This window comes from Liolophura sinensis, chromosome 1, assembly GCF_032854445.1.
Source record: "Liolophura sinensis isolate JHLJ2023 chromosome 1, CUHK_Ljap_v2, whole genome shotgun sequence".
Classification (NCBI taxonomy): domain Eukaryota; kingdom Metazoa; phylum Mollusca; class Polyplacophora; order Chitonida; family Chitonidae; genus Liolophura; species Liolophura sinensis.
The window spans coordinates 34,655,290-34,682,366 of NC_088295.1; the positions used below are offsets into that span (position 1 = coordinate 34,655,290).

At 37.8% G+C, this 27,077-nt stretch overlaps 1 protein-coding gene across 2 annotated transcripts; it reads right to left on the reverse strand.

Annotated features, from left to right (window-relative positions):
- Nucleotides 1-237: 237 nt before the first annotated feature.
- Nucleotides 238-26,263, reverse strand: LOC135478925 (WD repeat-containing protein on Y chromosome-like). Of its 2 annotated transcripts, XM_064758661.1 has the most exons (22): nt 25,893-26,263; nt 18,015-18,267; nt 17,302-17,448; nt 17,065-17,127; nt 16,201-16,426; nt 14,530-14,576; nt 13,893-14,030; nt 13,084-13,272; nt 12,637-12,828; nt 12,112-12,378; nt 11,426-11,590; nt 10,987-11,139; nt 10,498-10,682; nt 9,589-9,714; nt 8,625-8,761; nt 6,295-6,440; nt 5,435-5,605; nt 4,908-4,992; nt 4,396-4,604; nt 3,684-3,809; nt 2,158-2,304; nt 238-1,991 (listed from the first exon to the last, which is right to left on the reverse strand). In XM_064758661.1, the coding sequence occupies exons 1-22, from the start codon at nt 25,979-25,981 to the stop codon at nt 1,692-1,694; spliced, it is 3,561 nt and encodes a 1,186-aa protein (XP_064614731.1). In that variant the 5' UTR covers nt 25,982-26,263; the 3' UTR covers nt 238-1,691. The 2 variants fall into 2 exon arrangements, 1 of the variants encoding a protein (XP_064614731.1); XR_010445796.1 differs by lacking the exon at nt 238-1,991 and having other exon boundaries at nt 2,235-2,304; nt 3,684-3,828.
- Nucleotides 26,264-27,077: the final 814 nt, after the last annotated feature.

Sequence of the window (27,077 nt, forward strand, 5' to 3'; positions counted from 1 at the left end):
TTTAGTATGGTGCACCAGAGGCATGCGCATATCTGCAGGTACTTGTCCTTAGTGGCCAATGAAGCAATAAAAGTTTCTTCACGTTCAGTACATGTATAAAACTATCATGTCCTCGTCGACGAATGTCTTTATATGGTTGGACTCATACATGCTCTTAATTTTCAGTGACTCGAGCGGTATGGCAATGACTTTATTCTGTATTACCGAATGATTTTACATCGAAACCTAGAACCAACACGAGAACATACCAGTACACTTTGTAATGAAGGCTGATCTGAACTACCAGAATCATCAAGTGCCTTGTGCCTCTTCACACCTCTTACCAAAGATACAGCCGATGTAGACACTTTTACCGCAAATATAGTCCAACCTGGCGGTGTTATTCTAGGGAAACAGAATGGCCTGATAATAGTTGATCGCAAGGAAGGATTGTCACAATTATGACGTTTAGATTGGAAAACGTTATGTACTGATGATATTAATGTAGTGATATCGGGAGTCATGATTTTTCATTTTCTGTTCCTAAACATCAAATGTTAGTGTGTTTATCTAGCGGACAGATTATTTTTCATTAAACATAATGTCAGACTAATCACACAACACCTTATTAACCATTTGGCAATCATTTTATCACAGTCAAAGATGCTGTACATTCATAAATTGCGTAGTTACAAAGAATTTCTATGAATTAAAACAATGATAACAATATTCCTTGTTATAGCAAGACTTCTGATTAGTCTTTACACAAATTCATGCATATCACAGGTTGGCAATATAGTTTAATCAAGTTTTTCTTCCTTAAAGGAGATTTGAAATAAAATTAATCCATCAACGAAACAAGATTTACACATTTCGAAAGGTTGAGGATGGAAATCCAAAATCTAATTTTTATACCTTAGCTGTTGTATTTGTTTGTCTGATAGAATCATGTCACACGGTGGAAATCCAATACATTCAGGTAGGTTTAATACTTTTGAACATAAATATAAACCTTCACATGTTATATTGGCTCCCCACCCTCACTGATGCCGCCAAGAACTAATTTGTGGAAAAATGATTTGCTATTTCTCAACACCACGTGTCACGTGTCACATGTCACAATCTATTCGTGACCTTCACTGAGAAATAGCTTGTGCAAGGTTAATGTGGAATTGCTCAATAGGCGTTTGGTCACTAATGTCACATCTGCAACGGCCTTCACTGATGCCCTTGAGAACTGCTTATGCCAGGGTGCATGATCTGACCTTTCTCCACACGATGTGGTCTCAGATGTCACGTCAGCTCACATGTGGTCTTTCTCGCCACCTTGTAGTTTTAGATGTTATCTGCTATCACATTCACTGATGACCTTGAAAACTGCCCTGTGCAAGGATGTGGTGGCCTTTTTCAACACCAACTTGTTTTGCTTGTTACATCTGCACATAAACTTCACTGATTCCCTCCAGAGCCTTGTGCAAGGCTGATGTGGTCTTTCTCGCCACCTTGTGGTTTTAGACAGTACATCAGTTCAGTACCTTCACTGATGCCCTGAGAACTGCCTTTTAGACAAATGATGTGGCATTTCTCACCACCTCGTGGCCTTAGATGAGGTGATTCCCTAGTAAAATTTATTGATATAAATATGCCAAATGCCTAGGCTAGTCAACGTCTGGCGGAAGCTCTGAAACACATAACTAATTTTACACCAAAGTTCAAATGAAGGTGGACTGTTTGCGAAGTGCAAGTATCTGGTTATGTAAATGTGAAGGCTGCCTTGACGTAGCAGACTTAATGGCGGGTAGCTTCTTGTACACTTTTTCCTCTGAATAATTCCTAGGTGTGGAAGATTTCTTGGATGGTCTTGGCTCCTCGTCTTTTGTTGGTGTCTCTGGGAAGAAGGAGAGATCCATGACCTTGAGATCATCCTGTGTGAGATTCTCAGAGGTGTAACCACGGTTGATCATTCTCTGTGACATTGGCAGGTTTCTCGGTAAATCAACACTCTCTAAATTCTGTAAGAATATGAGAAAGTCATGACATGCTTCATACAGACTGAACGCTGATTTTCAGTTGAAAGTCTCTGGGACATGCACAGCATAAAAACAGCATGTCAAATTATATTCACCCAAAAAAGGCTGTGAAACTGGTTTTCATGAAACATTTACGAAGAACACTTACAGGTGTTGTCAGGGCCTGGTAAGGAGAACAAAGCTGACCAAAACGTGAAGTCTGGTAGGAATTGATGGCACCGAACTGTCCACGGCGACTCTGACGGTATCTCTTCTTCCTCTCCAGGTCACGGTCAACCTTCACCCCCAAGAATGACTATAAACACGAGAGGGAGGGTCTGAGCACTGGCTCTTACACAAAGACAAAACATACTTACGTAACAACAGCACACATGTAGCAATCAACTGTGTGAAGTGATCTTACTTTATAACATGAAGAAAGTTTTGAGTGATTACTACAGAAAAAAACTTACACCTATTATATAGAAACACCTATTCACATTCATTAAACAGTGCATAATACACAAAATTCCCAAATTCTATCATGTTTATCCAACCTAAAATGGTCATTTTAAAGCAGCACTTTCATTTGTTTACTGCCACAGTCGTTACATCATTAAAATTAGGTGCAGGCGGTTTTCCAGTAAAACTTTCAAAGTATCCAGAATGCTATTATAGGACACCATCATCATCCCTGTCCTGACGTCCTCTAGTATAGTTATGAAATCAAGTCTGAAGATATGGACACAGAAGCATAACACATCTAATCTTATTATTTGATTGTTATGTCATGCCACACTCAAGAATTTTTCACTTTGATAGACGTTGGTGGTCAGAAACAGGAAAAGGCTTGTGACATTTGATTCCTTGTTTCCTGTCACCACTCGCAAGTCATTTTACCCCATCTTTAATTCCTTTCATTTATTGCCACAAATTGCCGTAAAAGGTAAGATCATCAAAAAATATTGCCGAAACAATAATAAAGAATGAAAACTGGTCTGACGCCTGAGTCAAGTTTTTAAAATATATTGACAGGATTTATTTACTTCATTTTTTGATTACGCCATACTCAAGAATATTTCACTTATAGGACGGCAAGCATTATGTCAGGAGGAAACCAGGTAGAGCCTGGAAGAAACCCACAACCATCCGCAGGTTGCTGGAAGACCTTCCCACGTACAGCCAGAGAGGAAGTCAGCATGAGCTGGATACTGACAGGAAGCAAGGGATAAAGTTTCACAGGCCTAAACCACTGAGCTTTGGCAGGTTACTGAGGAATTTACCATGTGATCTACACACAGTATTTGTGGATGACAACACTAGACTGTGCAAGCTACCACATGAGCATTGTCAATCAATTTGATATTGTCACCAAGGCCCACAAAAATTAAGAGCCAGGCAATTTACAAATTGGCTGTCCAAGGCCAGTTCTGAACCTGCATCCTGTGTGTTCTAGCAATTGAAAGGCAATAACCTGTAGTCACTAGACCACAGCCCACTCTCCATCACTCCTGTCACATAATTGCTTTCCTTATTATGCAAAGCGAGATCACAGTAAAAGTTGCTAGAAGGTAAAGTTCAGTTCTGCCATCACAAGTTCATTCATTGACAACAGCACACAACAAATTCATTTCAAGACGAAGTAACGTCTACATATCATGTACTCCATTCTAATCACAGATCACCAATAGTCACCTTCCTGCAATCCTGAAGTCCGGTGCCAAAAGCAAACGTCTGAGATCTGTAGGTGTGCTTAAGAAGATCAGCAGGTACATGCAAACTGGTGCGCACTGGTGCAGAGTTGATTGTAGTTTGACAAACCTGAGGGTGACACAGGTGACTACAGATGGGTGACAGAGAGACAAGGATTGTGCATCAGTAAGACAGTGCATGCTGGATTTACAGGTCACAAGCCAGAGATACTATATATCAGAACATGCCTAAACTGGCAGCCAGAAAGAAAAATGCTTCTAATCTACATCTATATGTGGAAGTAATAAGAAACTACAAAATAAACTACAATAAACTTTCTTTATTTCTAAGAAGCACAGCCATCTGTAATGTTAATTACATTTTTTTTCCCATATGAGCCCTTTTAGCAAAACAGTACTTAAATGAGCCTGGAAATTTTCCTACTGAATCAGTAGAGCTCATGGCTTATAAGCTGCTCATAGTTCATTCTGTATCAAATTCAATTTGGCTTTTTTCAGAAAATCCCACCATTACAAAAAAAAAAAAAAAATTTATCTGAGCATGTGCAATTAATCCCAGAAACATATATATAAATAAATGTAAACATTTCAATTTAGCTTCTTCAGAAGTTCAGTAAACCATCCAAATCTAACAGTTGGGCAGAAATTCAGATGTGTATAAGCTAATAAAGCAAGCGGAATGCGTGGAGCTTTACCTTTGTGTCCAGCATAGCTGTACTTATTGGGGTGATGAGAGACCTGGCTGAGGTGGGGAGTGGGGACGTCAGTGTCTCTCCTCTCTCTAGAGTAGGGATATCCAGATCCCCACCCTTATCCACCACCTGGGTGATCAGAGGGACACCTGACACTGGGATGGACTGAGTACCTTCATCACGACTATCGGTGTTCACAGTGACATCAACACCTGGTCAACACAAACAAATAAAAACAACAATGTTAATGTCCACAAAGTGATCTGACAAAATGTAATCAAGAATCTGACAAATGTCATGACTTTAACAGCTATTAAGCTATTCAAAACGATACATTTGATAATTTATCAATAAAAATGTTATAGACTACTTATGCACTGATCACAATAGAAGAAATAATTATATACTCAAAGAAGCTGTAAAGAACTGTTTTATCCTATACAGATCTAATGTAGTTGAAACAAGGAAATGGCAACCAAGTTTCCCACAAGGATGACTCAGTAAGCCCCTCTCACCTTTGTTTTTGGAATCATCCAAGGTGGTCCACGGAGTGCCTGGGTGACCCCATGTGGTCTGCACTTTTAAATTCCAGGCCATTGTCTGGGGTCAACAAGGAAAAAATGGGGAAGTTAAGTTACAATGCTATGATGAAAAACTCCATTCTTCCTTTCAATATTTAGCATGGATCTCAAAAGATTAAGAGATAAAAATGTGCATTGTAGTGATGCCCATGTGTATATGAAACAACCAGCAACAAGGGCATGATCAATCATAATGTAATACACCTTTACAATCAGGTACCTTTTCTTACACACCGTAGGCTCGGTCTAAGTCGGATTGACAATTGCTCTATAAACACCACAGAATAGTAATACATTACCAGTTTGCCAACAAATCATCATCAAAACAACATGCAGGAAAGAGCAACAGGCTACATAGCTTGGACCTGAATTACTATAGGCACGACATGTTGCCCATTCTGTTCTTGGTTTTTGATTTGATTGCTATGATTTAATTACAATTCCAGCAGTGATGAACTCACCTGGCCGAAAGTACCAATGTATTCTCCCTGGAGGCTCCAGAGTCTGGCCGTCTTGTCTGTGGATGCCGTGAGGATGAAGACTCCATGGTCGTGTTCTATGTACTCCACACTCACTATTGCACTGTCATGTGCACTCCATGAGGCTTCCAAAGGGGGTGGTGTCTTCACTCTCTAAGAAAACACCCTTTACAGATTAGCGTTCTAAGGTCCCATTTACAAAAGTCAGATTTCTCGTAACTTTTAACTTTTATCTTATATCACAAGTACATGTACTATATTGTTTACTTTTAGCATGTGAGCTGAATGAACGAAACATTCCATACAAAGGTATTTCTATCAGACAAAATGCCACATCTTTTTGTGAATCTCTCATCAGTACAACTTTAATAGAAAACTAAGCAAGTAATATAACATTAGTTACATAGGAAGGGGAGTGGAAACGGAGTTAGACAGCTACCACCACTTTTTTCTGAAGTGCTTGGAACTCTAAATCAACTTTTAAGCTGGAACTCTTACCAGGCCACGGGAAACAAACAGAGTTTGTTGGACATCAGGGAAAACCACTGCATACTTCCCTTATAGAAGTAACTGGAGTCTCATTAGTTTAATTTGATAAAATGGCCTCATTTTCAATTTTCGCGATGTTCACATTTTAGCTTACTTTGAACTGTGATACCCAATTTAGGCAATATCACAGAAATATAAAAACACGCGTTCTAAACCATACGTTTGATACTTTGTTGATTCACATATACATGTGGTCTAGTGTTGTATTTTTTTTTAAGGTTAGCTATGACTGTGTAGGTTATATTCTTCTGTTTTGATTTCATATGTGTTATGACTTGGCAGATTTCCCTCACCCTGTCCTGTGGTTTGATACAGTACGCCATGATGTCCCACACTTTGACTTTCCCCTGGGTGTCCCCGGTTATCAGTATACTGTTGTTAGGTTTGGTGCACATGGCCAGCACGGACTGATCCGCACTGTCAGGGACGTAGAAATAACCTGGATAGATAAAACATCAAACACCTGTTACTTCACAGGTAAACGGTAAAGATAAATGTAAACTATTGACATATAAATCATACATACAGACTGAGAGACATGTTGTTAATATCGTATTATATATAAAGCAAAACAAAAACTGAGACATATGTACTTAATAATGAACACGCTTAATATTCAAGGCTTTATTAAAACATATGCTACCTTTTTTCTACATATATTTTTTTTCTAGATAGTTTTTACATATTTAATCTTAATATACAAATAAATATACCAAGCAGATTCAAACTTGGAATTGCATCCATTCCCCTTTCAAAAGTCATTCATATATTTGTAGAAACAATGCATGATACAAAAAGGCAGAGCTAGTCGGCTGAAAGGTAAATGGGCTCTCTCTTGAGACCACCTGTCCTAATTGCCGATGAATGAATGATTATGGCTTAATGCCACATTGGCAATATTTCAGCCATATCGTGGGGATAATTGCCAATGAAAGACAGATACAGACATCTAGCTCTGGCTGGTGGGGTTGTGGCAAACCAGATACATTGTGTTTCTCGCGAGGTGCTGTGGTTCTGTCAAATTTCCACCTCATCACTGATGAATGTTTTTGTGTAAAGTAAACCAATCAACATGTACTGCTACAAAACATTAACTCAACAGTTGGAAATCAGCCATAGGTGGCTCAGATAGTACAAGCGCTGGACAATCAGGGCCTGGACCATTGAGGTTGTGTGTTCAAATCAAGATATTTCAGCTGTAGCCTCAAGTCAGGAGGTTTGTAAAGTACCTAGAGCAGGTCAGTGATTTATACCAGTCACTCCGGTTTATTCCTCTGTGAGAGACTGACAGATTTATTGGCCAAAAATATACAGTACTAAAGTAAATGTTAAGACTTGCAGCAGGAATGTACATTTGTAGCAAACTGAAAGTTCTTGACTGATTAGTGAATTCTGTATATTAGTAGCACTCGGCGGTCTACACGCACCAACCGACATACAGTACAGGATGTTTCATCTCAGGTTTTGGTAATAAATTCCTACTTGCAGGTATGTACTTACGTAAATTTCATTTAGTCTCATCTCTAAGATCAAGGGTTACATGTATTTCATACAAAGAAATGTTATATTCATAATTAAAGTTAGCGTTTATGCATAAGGATAATCAAGTCAAATGCGATCGTGTGCTATCGAGTGCACTTTTCTTGTTATTGTTTATATTTAGCATTTTGTAGAAAAACTTGTTAGATGAAACTTAATTCAGTAATGAAAATAATGTTTTCCCACAGTTAGCGGACAGAAATGTAGCTGTTTGAGTTTGTAAACTTCATTCAAGCCTAGTCATGCAGTTTAAATGCATGGTAGCGGATTTGGTGCATATATCTAGAGCTCTAGGTTATTGTCTTCACAAATTTAAATTTGTTCATTGATAAGTATGGACAGCTGTTATTTGATATGATAAACGTCAAGGATAAATGTATTCATGGAATTACTTTGTCTGTAACTACGGAAAACTAGGGGTAACATAAACGCACAGAAAATCTGTTTTTGTAACAGCGTTTGTTAATGTAATGGCAATTCGCGTAAGTAAAAACAGTTAAGCGATCATGCAGTATTTGAGCCATAATGTAAACTATGGAAGGTCAATAGTGTCATACTGTTATGACATAAATACAGCATCATAATTATGGAAGATCAACATTGGCATATTGTTATTACATTATGTCAAGTTGTTAATTATGGAAGCGAAACTGTAGCACCCGGTCTACATGCAGCAACCGGCCAACATACTCTACGGGATGCTTCACCTCAGCTTTTGTTTAACGGAATAAATTCCCACTTGCATGTATTTCCTGTACATCCTGGAGACTTGAGTCAGCATTGGTCATTTACTTCCATGAAAGGGGTCCACTAGATCCATGACCCGAGTTAACCCTCTACTCATTAATCTGGCTGTTTTTACTCATATAAGAGAAAAGTTCTTGAGTACAACATTAAACACCAATCAAAAAAAATAAAAACAAATCAAAAGACAGAAGTCCTGTTTTTATCTGGAAACAGTGGTCTTGGAAGTGTTTTCTTGGAAATGTCCTTACAAGAAAAAACATACAGTGTTAAAGCAAATATAAAGCTGTATATATATATATATATATACTATATATATATATATATATAAACTTCTCACCCAGTTCATGTTTATTAGTGTACAGACTCCAGAACCTGAGGTAACCCCCTTCACTGGAGACCAGGACAGCGCTCTCGGTGTACCTCACAGCCAGCCTCCCGCGCAGAAATAGTACCTTGTCCACAGGCGCCTGCTGTCTGTAACAAGAAGGAATACTTTGTCAAGCGACAATGACAATAATACTCCAGACCTTCCACAGAGTCTATAGTTGTAAAATACAGAATAGAAAAATAACTTGAAGAAATGAAGAGGAAGCATTCCTTTTGGTATTCAACATTCGGACATTATCTTTATGTCAAATGTCACATTAATTTTCTACTAATGAAACTTAGCTAGTTGCCCTTGTGGTTGAATTTTAATTGATTGTTTTAGCTTTATTAGCACTTTGACCATAGCTTTTAAAATGATACAACTGAATTTTCTGGCCATACAATTGCCCAGTGCCATCATATTTTATACAGCCCTATATCTACTTTAACACAAAGACAACAACACTGGACCCAATTTCTCCAAAAATCTCTTTGTACTGACATGACATTTTGCAGGGTTCCCAAAATTGTCTGATCCAAAAATTGTAAGAGGCAAATAATTTTTTGATAAATGAAAACTGTTTTTGTGAGGAAAAGGATCAAGGACAATTAATGGGGGAATATTCCCATGCAATGGTAACTTGGGTCCAAGCTGGATCGATCATCTTTCTCTTATAATGCATGGGTAGTACATTACCAGTTTGTGCACAAAACATTACCAGTTTGTGCACAAAACATTACCAGTTTGTGCACAAAACATTACCACAAATGCAGGAAGGAACAACAGACTACACAGCTTTCCTGAATTACGTTAGGCAGGAAAAATTTCCCATTGCAAAACACATCCCACATTCAAGAAAGCTGGGCAAAATAAATAAACTTGATGAAGCAAGTTTTTGCAAGCTTTTCAAGGTGAACTAAGTACATGTACTTACCCCTTCTCAATTCGGTGAGATTTACAATGTCTTGAGTTTGGACGTGAGTTTTTGGACTGAGGACGAGATGAGGTAGAGTCTGGTCGACTCCCGATGTCAGAGTCTGACGTAACGGCTACTTTAGAGCTGTATGAAAAAAAGAAGAAAAAAAAACAAAAACATACAAGCTGTAGAATCCACCAGATAATCCAACAAATATTAGATTTAAAATTTTGACAGCTAGTTAAAATTAGTAGTAAATCAGATAATAGACCAACTGTGAAATGGAATAAACTTAATGTAGGTTTTTATAAATTCACTTTAAATGAAAGCGGGGGCCTCCATGGCTCAGTTGGTTAGCGTGCTAGCATAGCGTAATGACCTAGAAGCCTCTCACCAATGCAGTCGCTGTGAGTTCAAGTCCAGCTCATATTGGCTAGCTCTCCGGCCGTAAGTGGGAAGGTCTGTCAGCAACCTGCGGATGGTCATGGGTTTCCCCCGGGCTCTGCCCAGTTTCCTCCCACCATAATGCTGGCCGCCGTCGTATAAAGTGAAATATTCTTGACTACGGCGTGAAACACCAATCAAATAAATAAATAAATAAATAAATCAAATGAAAGCGTTAAAAGCAATGCATGGCATGCCAGAAATTATTTCACTGTTAAATACAACATTACTATTTTGAACAAATTTCACAAAAGTGGACTACAAGCAGGATATATGATTTGACTATATTCTTTATAAGTTTTCTTTTGGTATAATGTCTATAAACAGTGAATTAAATACTCAGATTGTACACAATGTTTACCATGGATTTTGATCCTGACATGACTAATGTGACAATTGTTGATGAATATGGTCACGGTTTTGCATATTTAATTAGCAGACTTTAATGGCTGTATGAAACAAGACTGCCAAGAGCACATTTACATTTTGGTCCCGCGTCCTCTTCGTAGCTGGACCACACACTTCTCGGTGTCTACATCCCACACAATGATGGCCCCATCAAAACTGGCCGTGGCCAAAAGGTGTGGTGGACAGTGGTCAAGGGTCAAGATGTCATCCTCATGTAACTGACCACCCTTCCAGTGACTACGCGCCTTCACATACATGTTCTGAAACAATATGAACACTTTTAAAACTACCTGGACAAACGTAACTCTCAACTTTAAACTGTAAGGTTTTCATAAAGAAACTACAATGGTAGTACAAAAAACAAAACATATAACTGAAGGCAGAAATATGAAGTAATTAAAAACAATATGTGACCATTCTATTACACAATTTCATTTAGTCTCTCAGATATTCATGATAATGAAATATTAATGCTTAATGCCTTAGTTATATATTCAATATGTAAAATTTACATTTAAAATTTAAATTAACTTCATAAAAATAAAGACACAGAGTTACTCTTACATCAAGATCCGAATCATCATACAGAGCCAGCAGGCGGCTCCATCCTACCGCTAAGATTGACTTCTTATCCAGAAGAGCTATAATACCAGTGACTTCTGCCTCGGATACAGGCTCTAGTTTGTGGAGATTGTGACCGTTCTGGAAATTCCACACCTGAGCAAAAATCACCACATACATTCATGACACATGCTTAGAAAATAATACAAAACAACCTTCAACGATCTTGAAAGATCTCTATTTTAGGAATGTCAAGCAAGGACAACATTGTACATAAAAACTACAAGGACAAATTGTCATGGCAAAATATTGTCTGGAATATATACCACAAACTTTTACTTTGAAAAACTATCAGAGCTATATGTGAGTGAAGTAAAAATCTGGATCTACTGCAACTATTTGCTTTAGTAGATACCTCATAGACAAGCATGTGACATATCACCTTTATTGTGCCATTCCTGGCCCCCGTGATCAGTCTTCGCCATGAGTCATCAAACGCCATACAGGTAATCTCCTCATCACCGTGAGCGTTGGAGAATACAATAGACTTGTTACCTGTCTCCAGTTCCCATACAGCTACTGTGGATGAGTCACATCCTGTAACGACCTGCAGAAAAACACAACAAAACACAAATACAGATGCAACAGCTGACTCACATTTACTTACATCAGGACACAAATTTTTAAAATTTCACTAAAACTATTACACAAGTTTAGTATACTGGATAAATGCTTATATTTTGGCTAATCCTTTTATTCAAATTCTAATCACAAAAAATCTATTTGCTAATAATGTAAATGGCACATAATGTGTGGCCATTATTTCAAAGAAATCAAATGAACAAATATGCATGTCACATCAAATTCATGAAGATCAGAGAGTAGTTGATGGAACAAAACCTACATACAGTTCTTATGTATGACTGTGTTCAACTAAAACGGTTCCTCATCACCATTTCGATCATTTTCAACAGAGTTAATGAGTTGCAATCTTTTCCTTGACAAAGTTATCTCCCTTAGTGCGCTTTGTCCAGTTATCTCCCCCTGGCTGTGAACTTCACACGCTAATACAATGGTCATATAGTAATCAATTGTTTAGCAGAACCATGAAGTCTTAACAGTACTCACCTGCTTAAAGAGAGGATTATACACTGCACTACAGAGCTGAGTATCATGTGTGACCGGCATAAAGCTGGCCGGTGCTGGCCTTTTTCCCAGCTTGAGCTGCCCCACGTAGTCATTACAGGTGAGAAGCAGACAGCTGAGCTGGGGGCGCCTCTCCAGGTGGAGTGGGAACTGACCGTGCTCTGGCATCCGTCCGTGGATACTGCTGGGAAATTTCACAACTACTGTCTGTACACATGTGTGTTCCTTGATGTCCCAGACTTTCAACACCTAAGATTCACAATGGAATATGATGAAATAACAATACATATATATATATATTACCACCAGAAACAAATCTGAGCCATTAATAGGAAAAAATATAGACAGGACAAGGAACATTTACAATCACATCACTATAATATGTAGTTGTTGTTGTATGCATACACATCCACTGATACTTTGATTCTTGTTTCATTGATAAGAATAGGGTGCTATAAGTTAACATTGGTAAATTTTGTTGATAAAATGCTATGCTATAATACATACCGCTGCCTTTGAGTAGCTGAAGACTTGGTTAAGATCTTCATGTATGACAACATCAATCACTCCTGTGGCATGACCGGTCAGTATGGCTACAGGCTTGCTGGTAACATAGGGGTTCCACAACCTTACGTAGTGGTCAGATGAACCAGTGACCAGCAGGTTTAGACTCTTGTTGTAATCAAAGTTTTCTACACCCTATCAAAGATGTTCCATGAAATGGTGTTATGTAACATTCATGTATTATAAATAAGCTCAAATATTTGACCCCCAAAAAAACTACTCACAAAACTCTTAAACCAATAAGCATATTAATAATCAATGATCATATACAATTTTGCGTTATTCTTCGCTTTAACATTGCTTTATTTTAAATTCAAAGATTACTCTCTTATTTGCGTGCAATACCTTCTAAATTTTACAATGTCTCAGGAACACTCACACCAGCTTTACCTTGTCAAGTTTAAATATGTAGATTTTCTTGAGCCCTTGTATATCAGCGATGACTAGAGAATTCTTTGGGGAGGCACTTGATGATATTATTGCCTCGCTGTCAGGAATATACTTGACCTTGCAGATGACCTCTGGGTGAACCTTCTCACACACCACCTGTCTCACCCACTGGCTGTGATGAGGTAGGTCCTGGTAGTACAAGGCATACCATTCCAGAAAAGTAGGGTATTAGCCACATTGATTAATAGTCAATATCTCTAATTAGATACGCAGTTTATGAAGAACACTGGGGCAATGGAGAAAGTACATGTAACTGATACAGACAAAACTTTCAGTTGTGATTTGATCAGTTAAATGTGTTAATTATTCGTTCATATTTTCCAGAAACATCAACACAAATTTGAATACTCCCCATTATAGTAGTATATGTAAATGTATGTGAATAGCATATGCTACAATGAAGCCATTTTCAGTCGATTTTGACATATTTTAGAAGCATTAACTACTCTAAAGCATGCTCAAAAGTGTATTAAACTTAAAACATAATATAGGATGGTTTTATTGCACAAGCTTCTTTTACTTACAATTTTATACTCATTTTATGGGTGGAAGAAACCAGGGGGGAAATCTTAGGAAAGTTACCTAAAAACTTACAGATTTGAAAGCATGCCCTGTTTGTAGAAGACAAGTTTGCCTACAGTGAACATAAGAGTCACAAGCCGCTAGGTTTTATGAAAACTACCACACAATAATATAAAATTATTCTTGACTGAAACGCAGAAACAACAGATCGATTTAAATACTCTTACCTGGTAAAATATCTTTCTAGTTCCTCCATCTCTTTTAAATGGTGAGTCAAAGAGCTGTGACATGGGTTTAGTGAAGTACAAGATATGAATATCTCCAGTATCTGTACCAAAGACGAGTAAAGATTCACCACTTTTGTTCTGAAAAGATAAAAGGTCAAAAGTTATGACATAACACCAAAAGTAGGAAAGAAATTGAACCATTCTTTAAAAAAAACAACATAAATTGAATTTTTCTTTGTTTAATAGTTTTGTAAACATATTATTAGTATGCCATACAAGATGTAGCCCTGGTCTGTTGTTACATTTTTTTGACTTGTTATTATTATTCTAGGCATGCACTCAAAAATTTGACAAAGTCATCATACCAGGTGTTGTGGGGTTTTGCAGATGAAAAGGTGAGGAGGTTTTATACTGATAGCATGTGAGGATCCTGGCTGTACCTGTACATTATATTCTATACTGGGTCTTGTCATGTCCCTCAAGAAGTGTCTTCCAAAAAACCGAAATGGGCAAATATCAGGAGATGAAATTTTCATTGTTTTACACTCTGAAACCTGTTACCTTTTATTTTCTTTTCTCTCTCATTATTATTTTCAAATAATATTGGATATAGCCCTAATAATAAGCTGTCACTCACATTTTTGTCAAACCAGTAATCCATACAATAAGGGACATCTGGCATGGCTGAAACAAAGAGTTAAACAAATACCATCACCCATTACTGATTAATATTCCTTAATCCTTTTGTTTAAAGGGATACAGAACTGATTCTGATAAGCTTGTGTATGGGATAGGGAAGTCCAGCCTATGCCTTATCTAAGCTGAATTTCATCTATGGTACATTTATTCACTTGTGATCAAGGCTGTAGGTAGGATTTTGTGGCTGTGCTGTTAGAATTGCATGGTATTGTTCTTCCACTCTGGCCACAATCATGAGGTGCTAAAAGTCAGGTGTGGCCTGAATGAAAGCATGTGAAAAGCAAACAAAACACTAACACCAAAGTATATGATACATGAAAGGCCTTTCACACTGAAGAGAAAAGCGGTTCTATAAATTTTTTTCGAATTTTTTTTTTAGCTAAGAAATTGCACCTGAGACTGAATTCTACAGCAGCCTTTGATGCCCTTATCAGGGTCAGTGACGTCACATCAGGCAAGGGCCAGTGATGTCACATCAGGCCTTTGATGCCCTTATAAGGGCTAGTGATGTCACAGCAGGCCTTTGATGCCCTTATCAGGGCTAGTGATGTCACAGCAGGCCTTTGATGCCCTTATCAGGGCCAGTGACATCACATCAGGCCAGTGATGCCCTTATCAGGGCCAGTGACGTCACTACAGGCAAGGGCCAGTGACATCACATCAGGCCTTAAATGCCCTTATCAGGGCTAGTGATGTCACATCAGGCCTTTGATGCCCTTATCAGGGCCAGTGATGTCACAGCAGGCCTTTGATGCCCTTATCAGGGCCAGTGACATCACATCAGGCCTGTGATGACCTTATCAGGGCCAGTGACGTCACATCAGGCTTTTGATAACCTTATCAGGGCTAGTGACGTCACATCAGGCAAGGGCCAGTGATGTCACATCAGGCCTTTGATGCCCTTATCAGGGCCATTGATGTCACAGCAGGCCTTTGATGCCCTTATCAGGGCCAGTGACATCACATCAGGTCTGTGATGCCCTTATCAGGGCCAGTGACGTCACATCAGGCAAGGGCCAGTGATATCACATCAGGCCTTTGATGCCCTTATCAGGGCTAGTGATGTCACATCAGGCCTTTGATGCCCTTATCAGGGCCAGTGACATCACATCAGGCCTGTGATGACCTTATCAGGGCCAGTGACGTCACATCAGGCTTTTGATGACCTTATCACGGCCAGTGAATTTAGAAATCTAAATTTCTTTTGGTACATGTCAAACACCAATGTCTCATAAAAATTAAGCAATTATTTTATAGTAAATATGTAAAAAGCTCTCTTATGCCTCAAACACCAAACAGCCACAGAAAGGGTTTATGGCATCCCTGGGCATGATACTACAAAGCTGGGATGGGTTAACTTGATTGAGATTACTGTAGTTAAACATGTTAATAACGTTATATGTGCCACTGTCATGGCACTTACAATAAACTTGTAATCTGCAGCTTGAAAGCTTTGTGAAACCAGACACAGACCCTACTTTCACAAATCTTCCTACATTGATTTTTCATACCTTTTCTCAAAGATCACCTTATATAGAAATAACTCTGATTGGCAAAGTTTTATGAAAGTTTTGAGCCCAGCTCTTAAGTTTTTCATCTTTTAACTTACCAAAGAGGTGAAACTCCTCAAAGTACTGGTTAGAGGTGACATCATAGAATCTGATATCTCTACTGGTAGAAGCTATGGCCAGTTTGTGACAATTAGACATGTACACCATGTCAGTCACCCACATCTTGAACCTTCTCTTGGCAGACCGTGAGTCCTCTTCTTCATCATCAATGGAGAAGACTTTGTCAAAGCGCAGATGGCCGTCCCAAACAGTCACAGCTCCTTCCTGTGGCGTATGGTATAGAGGATTAATGAAAGTGTCTTCCATACACAAGTTCCATTATTACCAGGGGTACTGGGCACACAATACTGAATCAATTCAATGGAAACAATACTCAGTAATAGCATGCATTCTGAAATCTATTGCAAATACATGTGAACTACTCGTTTGAATTGACAGAAGAATGAATAAGTAAAATTCCACAGTAGAAGAAAATTCAAACTTGAGTCCAAAGTCCAATAGTAAGGCACTAAAAACTGACACCAAGTCCATGAGCAGGGGGCTAAATACTGACACAAGGAAATAACAGAACACTTCACAAAACTCTAACCTATACCAGAAGAATGCATGATCAGGTTGCCAACAGATGGTGGATAGACTTCAAACAAAGTTCAAGTCTGGCTCATGCGGGCTTCTTCTCTGGCTGTATGTGAGAAAATCTGTCAGCAACCTGCGGATGATTGGGGGTTTCCCCTGGGTTCTGTCCGGTTTCCTCCCACGATAATGCTGGTTGCCATCAAATAAGTGAAATATTCTTGAGTACGGCGTAAAACACCAATCAAATAAATAAATAAATCAAACAAAGAAAAGTGGATCACTGCCTTTTATATTTTACACATAAAGTATGATAATGTCTTTCTTACCTTACTGACTGCCACATATCTGTATGGGTTTTCTACAGTAACAATTCGAGATGTAGATTCTTGCTGGAAAACAAAATAAATAACTCATTACTGCTTGAAAATAAACAAAAAAAACACCCAGCCGTCTTTACTTTTATCCACTGATAATAAGTACATTTGTCAGTAACACGTGATATGGGCTCAGTATTCAATTTTTAAAATGAATGCATACATGCCATTCACATTTATTACCCTTACCCTATTGTAAACGATGTGCCTAATTTTGGGTTCTGTGATAAATGGAATTTCTCGTTTTGTCCGCAGATAGTCGTTTTCTCTGTATAACAACAGCATGTAAGTGCAAAACTCATTCCAATCCACGTATCCATCACATGATGTATCCAGCTAAAAAAAACAATAACGTTTAATTAAAATTTAAATTTTAAAATCAAGTCAAGTTTTTCAACATTAAACAAACCTTTATACTTTTATGGTTTGACAGGTTTAATTTATACATGTATGGGTATACACGTGTCACCTAACATTTGTAAATATGTCCAGCTTTTGTTATCCCGATTCATAAGTATTTAATTAATAATATACAGCTTAAAACTGTGTTTCACTAAAGACACTGAAAAATCATGCTGTATTAGATCATGTAAAAATGCATTTTCAGAAGCGCATTAAGGCCTTCAAATTATACTTTTGATGTCAACACTTGAGTTTTTCTGAAAAGAAATTACTCACATTGCATAAAAACTGCACAAAGTGGCCATCTAAGTTAGATGAATCAGTTAGAATAAAGCAAAATGTGTCACTTGAAAGGGCTAAACTTAAGGTGAAATACAGTATTTGAGAAAAGACTTTGAAACTATTGGTATAGACTGGGACTAATAGAACATAAAATTATATTAGTCGCAGGTATAGGTAACTACATGATTGATCTAGATTGATCAATGTATAGCACTCACCTTTGTGAAGAGTTTTTCCACGTACTCCTCATAGTCATTAGTCTTCATCACCTGTGAGATGGTCAGCTTGAACTCCTTCAGGTTCATGCATCCGGCAGGCTGCCTCTCCTTCAGACGGTGAAGTTGTAGCCTGTCTGTGAGGATGGCCGGGTCGATGTGTGGCTTATGAATCATGAACTGATGCATCAGCTGACGGAGGTGACGCAGCTTAATCCGCTCTTCCAGTCGTATACGGTCCCCACCCTTGTCAAAACTACAACAATGTCAAGCCCACTATTATTTGTCATGTATATGCCCTAAGTATTTGTTCAAAAAACTGCATTTCTTCAGGCAAACAATTGCCATAAAATATTACCTTTGTTACTGAAACTTACACTTTTTTCCAGTAGGATCTTATCCTACATCCCAGAAAAGCCTCAAAACACCTTCCTAAGATCAACAGAGCTGTCTGTAACTTAGTCATACAAAAGAGTTGGTGTCAAATACAGTACCGTATATTGGAATGGGTGAAATGATCCCAGGTAGTTAGACAAGATTACTATAAAACAGGTAATGTGGACATAAAATTACAGTAGATAATTCCAAGAACGAGACATAAAATTAGTATATATGCATCAATATTACTGTAGCATAAACTGTGCACCACTGGTCTCAAAATTCAGCATCAGCTAGTTTCTGGTCTGCTAGAACCTTGGCTCTGCAATTAATTATATACCTGTTTCCTTTTCTCTGCAGAGTTTAAACATTAGTTGTAGCATACATCATGCCCCTGTATCATCATTTTACTGACAAAATGTGATAATTCTTAAACATGATTTCCCTTCACTTTCTTTAAGCTAAAATGTCAGTTATTAACCTATAAAAATTTCCAAAATGAAATAAATTAAAACTGGCCTGACCATTTCATATCCGTCATACTGGAGTCTCTTCACTTCTTACATCACTTCAGTCGTAAGTTTCACCTGTTTGTTTCACGTGCCATTCAAAGAACTATACAGACGTCTAGCGGTGTGTGCTAAACTAGAAATTATTTTCCTATAAGCTTGTATGATATGGATTTGTTGCCATGCCAACCCAGTTCTCCAGTGCAGTCTTTGTAATATTACCACACTGCGGTAACTGATTTGCAATTGATCTCATTAAATCTCCAGACACCTGGAATAAATGGTTCCATCCACAGCTTTTGTTGATTTTGCAATCGTCCGCATTAATAACACAAATCAAAGTGTGCAGCAGAGGCACAGAAATTGACAAGTTGTGTAGTAGTGGTTTTAATGGCTGTAACCAATCGGGAGAAATGTGGCCTGAACACAAGCCCTATTCATACAGGTGATCAATCGGCCTTCTCACCTGAACTGATTAAAAAACATGACTTTGACAGATTTATTGAGGTTGTAGTCTTTCAAGGTTCGGTAACATGGTATACGATATGGCATAACTGAGCGTGGACTAGTCCAGGTGATTTCGTGCCCATACCTGTGCCAGACCACTGTACCACAGCACTTTGGCTGCTTAAGTACTTTGTATCCAGGCATATTTTCAGGGCTCAAATTGATAAAATTACCGCTCATGTTAAGTAACGAAATTTACAACCTCATCTTGAGTGGTTTTTATCATCAATGCCAATGTATATCTACAAACATGTACGTTCAAACATGGAGTATTGAGTGACGAAAGTTCAAGAATTATGGGATGTCAACAGATCCTGATTTATGACTGGCTGATCACCATGACAACATTGAAAAGTAAACAGCAACGCTTTCAATAATCAAAAAAATAATGCTGTCAACAGGCATTTCTTGTTATTCTTCAAGACTGTGAAAGTTTTCTCTGTGAAATATATTTAATATAAATGTTTACAGTTGTCCAATATAATGCTGTATGGAAAATGTCCAACAATTATCTTTCTTTGTATTATTAAAGAGTGCTGCAATATATTTCCTTCATTCCAATTCACGAACTATATCGTTGAGGGTCACATAAATGAATCAGGGCCACTTTGACATCACAACTTTCCAAAATCCAAGGGGAAAACATCATGACATTTTGAGAAAATTACTGACATCAAGTTGTATGCATGTATACAAAATAACAAAAAACTGTTACACAATTCTTGCTCTGCATTAACTGAGATAACTTCCAGTTTTAGATATAAAAAAAAAAATTGTCAAGGTCACCTTTAAATACTCAGATATGTTATAAGCATGACAATTATAACTTGTCTATCACACAGATGCCTGTAGAACTACCATGGCTGACAATAACTACTTCATTAATATTAAAAGGTTGCTTATCTTTCTACTTTATTTTTTTTAAACCATGCTCAATAATTATTACCTCTGACATTTCCATATAATTCTTCAACCTTTTCGCATGTTTCCAAGGTGTTTACTCAAGCATATTCCAAAGGCATTATTCTTTGTTGCCTGATAAAATTATACTTTTTGTGAAGCCCTGAAACTGGGCAATCCAATGTAGTTTTGTCTCCACTATCAAATTAAAAATGTGCATAAATCGCAATGAAAGTTTCTCTTTCATATGCGAAAAGGTTGAGGAATTAGGGTACCCAATTATAACGATTGTGTGTCTCTGAGGTTTATCATCCTCTGTTATCGCAGTAGCACATGTAAGCCCTATATGTCCAACTGAAATCAAACTCAATGATTTAGCTGCACAGCTGTACGAGCTACCAATTATGTTGACTTGATTATAAAAATGCACAAACAAAAGTTTGAAGGAGAACTGTGTCCTCAACAATGTTTAACAGTACTCCTATACAAATGATTCAGTGAAGGCTCCTCACAACAATGTCTCTCTAAATAATGATGGTAATAAGTAACTCACACAACTAAATACATTTTGTGTCCATTTTCCACACAAATTTTACCATTTCCAGCTTTCTTCTATACATTTACCTCAAACTGCAAATCTAATCCAATGCTGGTATCCTGATCTATCTACAGTATATGCAAATGACGGTCATCAAAAATATAATACACAAAACTCAATAACTGAAATAGTCCCTATTTGACCCTTAATTACAGTCAGTTCAGTAATTAATCTCACTGAAATCAAACCTAACGACCCCATTCTAGTCATTTATATACAAGTGGCTTGCTCCCAAAACACATACATACATGTACCAATACCAGAATATCTTATTCTGCATCATAACACTGGTACAAACTTTGGTCTTGTCTTCTCCTAAAATAATATGCCCATGTGCTTACTGAACTAAACTCACTCTGAGGGATAAGGCATCTAGACCTGAAAAAAACGTTCAACTTGACAACCCTCTGTGCCATTAGATTGACATTCAAATTTAAGTTCAGTTCAAGTACACAGCTTGTCTTACATAAGACAGAGGGAATGTACTCTTCCTGACATCTTTACTGGTGCTACGTCCACTTCAAGCAAGTCAGTCTGATTTCTTTAATGTATGCACCACAGGTTATGTAACAAATTGTTCTGTGTTGTGTACATATACATCTGGGTGTCTAGAGGGAATTACCATAACTGACATTTGCTATAATTCACTGAACAAAGCCGGTCAGCCATACACTGTATGTGGCTATCACACTGATAAGATTATACAGTCTACAGTATACCAGAGAAATACAATGAAACTACGGACCATCTGCATAGTCTCAACCAGCACATCTACATTTATAGTTTTAATGCGGAGGTGGCATTATTTTTTGTGGCATTTATTGAGGTGGTGCTAGTGAAATTCAGGACCTTCAACCATTGTTATGTCAAAAATTGAATCACTTTCTGCTGTGTTTGATGTGATGTCATTAGGATTCATTGACAAAGGAATGTTTAACATCAATAAAATGGTGCATATTATTCACAGGGTCCCCATTTGCATACCGTATATATTTCTAATCTTCAGTGCATCCCTCAGATGGATGAGACTCACCTCTCTTCTGACAAAGCAGAATTCTCTCTGGAGACCCCCATATCCATCATTCCTGTGATACCACTTCTGAGCAGCCGTATTCCTATATGATCCTCAAGGTCCCAGCTGACGAGGGACTGTGAGGGGCTGGAGGTGCGGGAGGTGAAGCCATCTCCTGACCCCTCCCAACTCTCCCCCTCCTCATCCAGAGGAGTCAGGCCATTCTCCACACTAGTGAGTTTGCTGATTGGCACAGATGACAACTGCCCAAGCTTGGGGAGTGTTTTGTTCACAGCTAGTATTCCTTGTAATGGAATGTCAGTGGATCTGTGAGATGTGTACGGCTGATTGGGTGCTAAAGCTGACCCTAATTCAACACTGGTGTTATCAATGCTAACTTTCTTGGCCTTCTTCATGGTGATCGCATTAGGACTTGATCAGCAAAAACTGAAGATAAAATCTAACAGATAAATCCCATGTGTCCTTGCAAAAAATTTTCACCAATAACCTTCACTTGAACACAAAGGAAGGGAATACCGAGAAACAGAAAATTCTGTTTCCTGTTAACCTGTACCTGGATACAGTTCTACGCAGCAGAGAAATGCCTCGTACAGTCCAAGTTGATGGTTTTGGCCACTGGTGAGTACTACCCATAAACACACATGACCTCAGACAACCCCAGTCAGCCTGCAGGGTCACCCAGGGAGCTCACAGATTGCTGACAAAAATGTCACCCTGGCTCCACCTGGCTTCTACACCTCGGCTCAGTACCGACTGTTTTCAACAGTACAAGGTAATTTCACTGAGACGTCCATTGTTGGCAGGAGGAAGTACAAAGCCATGGCACAATAATTACATGATATATCACAATGTGACAGTAATTACAGACTATATAACAGTGTCACACTGGGCCAGTCGTTCACATCTCCGAAGCTAACAACTGTGGAATAAACTCCACACTAATGTCTGCTATGTATAGACTGTAGTTATGACAGTTCATTTTGATTGGAATAATGATGTCAAAAGCAGCAGACATTTGCTGATAGTTCATAAAACTGACTAGTTTAATGAGTGATTCACTCAATAAGACTCAATAAGACAATTTAAATCAAGCGCAGTAACCAGTACACAACATGTAAGGCATGACCTCAACACAATCTCTTTATGAAACAAACTGATGCACATGTACATTTTCATTCCCTGAACACTAAAATTTCCTTTCATTTTTCTGTCCACATAGTTAACTTGTGAATGACAGTACCGTTCTGTTCCAAAATGGGATCCATTCAAAAGCTGACCAACTATTCTATATCACCAACCCATAAAAAAATGAGATGAAGAAGTCAAAGTGAAGGAGTGGCACAAGATCTGTCAGTAACTCTCAGGAAAAGTGGACGTCTTCTGGGCGCAATGTATATCAGACTTACATGACACAGGAGCAGCTAGTCCTACACGGCGAGCTATATTGACTCAGAATTGGGAAGCTGTTATAACAAGAAACTGCAGTTCAAAGTTTAAGTGTTCTGTAGATGACTTTCAACACGAAGCCCGTTTCATAGCTTCAAAGGTATTACAGGTTAAACTGCACACCTTGTCACTTCTTTAATCCATCTCCGTCAAAAGAAATCCGCAAAAACGATCAGGATGTCCTCCAGATATTGGGTAAACAGTTATAAACATGGTCATGCTAATACTCGGTTGATATGTGTACAGTGGCAAAGCAAATCCAGCCACATTTCAAACACACATATACCTTTATTGTACATTTATATTTACTTACCTGTCAATAGATTTGTTGTCACATGCTATTCATACTATTTATCAGTCCAAATACATGTACCACCAAATACAACATAGACCCTAAATCTAATTATTTAATAACTACGCCTACAAAGACTGACTGATTGACTTCAAAATTCATATTAATGCAGAAATAGGGGATATATGGCTTTATTAGACTGTGGGTCATCAAATGAACTTGAATACAAAGTCTGTCAGATACATGTGGGCCAGAAAGTGTGGAAATATTATAGTAGAGGGTGAGTTGGTCTATATCCTTCCAATGCCCTCACCAGTATCATAATAATCTCCACATAAGGGAACACTGCCGCAGAAATAAATTGTCTGTGGGATGGATCAGTGAAAGAGAGTCAATGAAATGTCAGGTCAGTGTGTTAACAGGAGAGTCGAGTACTGCACTGTTTGTTTGTTGTGTGTGCTGGTTGTCACACCAGGCTTAGTAACAGCTCTCTGTCACAGACATGTATGTGGTCGTCTAGGTCTCTACACGTGTCATGGCTGACAATAACAGTGTACAAAAAACTTGGTTGATTTCTAACTGACCATGAACTCCTGCAACAACATAAAACTTCCTCATATTTGCATGTCTTTAACATTTCTTGTTGTGGAAATCCTTGTGATCCCTTACAGACATGAAGTGTACTCCTCAGAGTGAGGTACAGATGAGGTGTATATGGGGTGTACGCCTCATGTACACCGTAGTGTGAGATATAGATGAGGTTTACACACCATCTGTACCTCAAGTACACCCACAGCCATTTATCTATACCTCAGATGTACCTCAGGAACTTGGGAAAAAGTCAACACTTAGAAGATGTACCTCAAGTACACCTTAGAAACTTTGAAAGTTAAAAAAAAAAAAAGATGTACCTCAGGTACACCTTAGAAACCCTGAGAGTTACCCCTTCTTGAAGGCACAGAAAAGGAGTAGCACTAAATTTTGATCAAGCAGTAAGAAAGCCTCATGTAAATGTATATCACTGTTGTTGTTGTAAGTCAACAGATTCTGTAAACAAAGAACAGCATGCACTTACAAACTTAAATTAAATTGATCTATAATTTATCGAGCCAACATTTAATTGTTTTGAGCTTGTTTTCTATCAAAATAAAAAGTGAAACTAGTATATATCCACCTTGCCTATAAGAATGTACCTCAGGCATACCTCAGTTGTACCCCAAATACACCTCAGGCATCATATTTTTATCTAATATATACAGGGTACACCTCCACTGAGGTGTACTATAGGTGTACTTTAAGTACTAATTTGCATAATTGGACGTACCTCAGATACACCTTCAATACACCTCAAGTATACCTTAGACAAGCCTCAGTTCAGATAAGCTGCACCCCAATGGTACACCTCAGAGGTACCTCAAGTATAATACCTCTAGTCCACCTTATAAGGGTAAGGGATACCCCTATAAATATGAGTGCCAAACTCAACTAGGCTGGCCATAATGTAAGGATCCCAAGATAAGATTTGAATTTGTTTCATATATTTTTCACTTTGGTGCATCAATTAAATCAAATTGCATTGCTTACATGTATGTCCATTAGACCAGTTAATATGTAGGTCTAGACGATTTTATGTCAGTGAAAGTTGATTTCATCAGCTACATTCACATATGATCAGGCTGTTGCCTCATATAAATATAAACATGGCTGCTTGGTAGAGAGCCATCTTGAAACGGCCTGTTATTGTCGTTTATTGTCATAAAAAAAAATCACAAAAAATGTTTGAATACATATCTGAAAAGGTCAATGTCAGACATTTCTGGTTTTATATAACATATAATAGACTAACTTTTTATTTTAACAAGTGATTTAACCTGTGAACCCTATTAAAGTTCACAATGACTTGATGCCTGTATATAAAACCTCAACTATTGCCGATTAAGCACAAAAAATTAACCAGATGTTTACATAAATAAGATCCCTTCCTTTCTCACAATATGTGTACATGCACTCTGCTTTACTTAGTAACAACAATCTAATGAAAATGCAGATCTGGAAAAGAATAGTTGTTCATATAAATCCAATAATATGGATCTTTATACATATTTCTTCTGTAAATGTTTAACATGGATGATGATCAAATATAAAAATATCCTCAGTCTGCATTTTTTCCATGTTTTGTCCATAATAGTTCAAGTATTTCCAATAGCAATAATCTTACCCATCAACCGTAAACTGAATAACAGCATCACTGAAATCCTCATAGACTGCTATCCATTTCCATGTCTCCTGGTATCTGGATACCTGCATCGTTGGTTTTCATCTGATCTTAACATGGTATCATACTATTACATGTTTTGGTTTAAGCCTATCCAGCAGGTGGCATACACCCTGAAAAGCTTGTAATCCTATCTAGTTCCCAGTCAAGGTGAGGTCATATTATAACCAGTTTCAGTTTACATAAATTTAAATTAATTTCCTTTTTCTCGTGATTAATTCTACATTCTAAGGTGGTATCTGAGCTGACATAAACTGAACGAGAATCAAGAATGGTGCTATCTAAGCTATTACTTGTATATACTATATGGCCTACTACACTCAGCTACAGGTACCAGGGCATTGGTAGAGATGGCTTGTCTAATATATGATACAAACCAACTCTGTACACTGTACTTACACACACACACACAAACACAGTGTTTAGCTGGGCTGTCTCCAAGATACAGGTACTCATTGTACACAAGTATTTTACCTTAGTTGTTACATAACAACACTGAAGTACTTATAAATCTCCACCTAAGTATAGTCATAAAGGTGTCCGTTTAGAGGGATAAGTTTGAACACAAGACCATAAACATGACATTTATAAATCAGAATCTTTATATACTTAGATATGACTACAAAAACTTCACAAAAAGCAGCTTTGGCAAATTATAGATGTGTGATTTTTCAAATTCTGTTTATTTGGCACTTGACAAGGTGCGTGATTTTCAGATTAGATCAACTTACGACAATGCCAGAGTCAAACACAGGCAACTTATTATCCACAGCGTATCCAAATTGAGGCCCAAAATATGATGAGGTTGAAAATTTCATTATTTGGTTGTTAAAAAGGTGTGTTTTAATATTATTTATGACTTCCTGGTTAGAAAGTCGTATATTTAGCTTAATATTATATTAGGCTAGGGGCTAAATTTCAACAGACATGCTATGTTCTATCTCAAATAAAATATAATGGTACCAAAAAGGGAGACAAATTCAAAAGCTGTTTTTGTTTCTGCCTTCTTGCCAAGAAGTAAGTAAAATATTACACCATAAATCACTGACTTACCTGTGTTATCACAATTAAAGGGCTGCCATTTTATAACCCTGTAGGCTTACATTTTCTGACCTAAACTGTTATTTG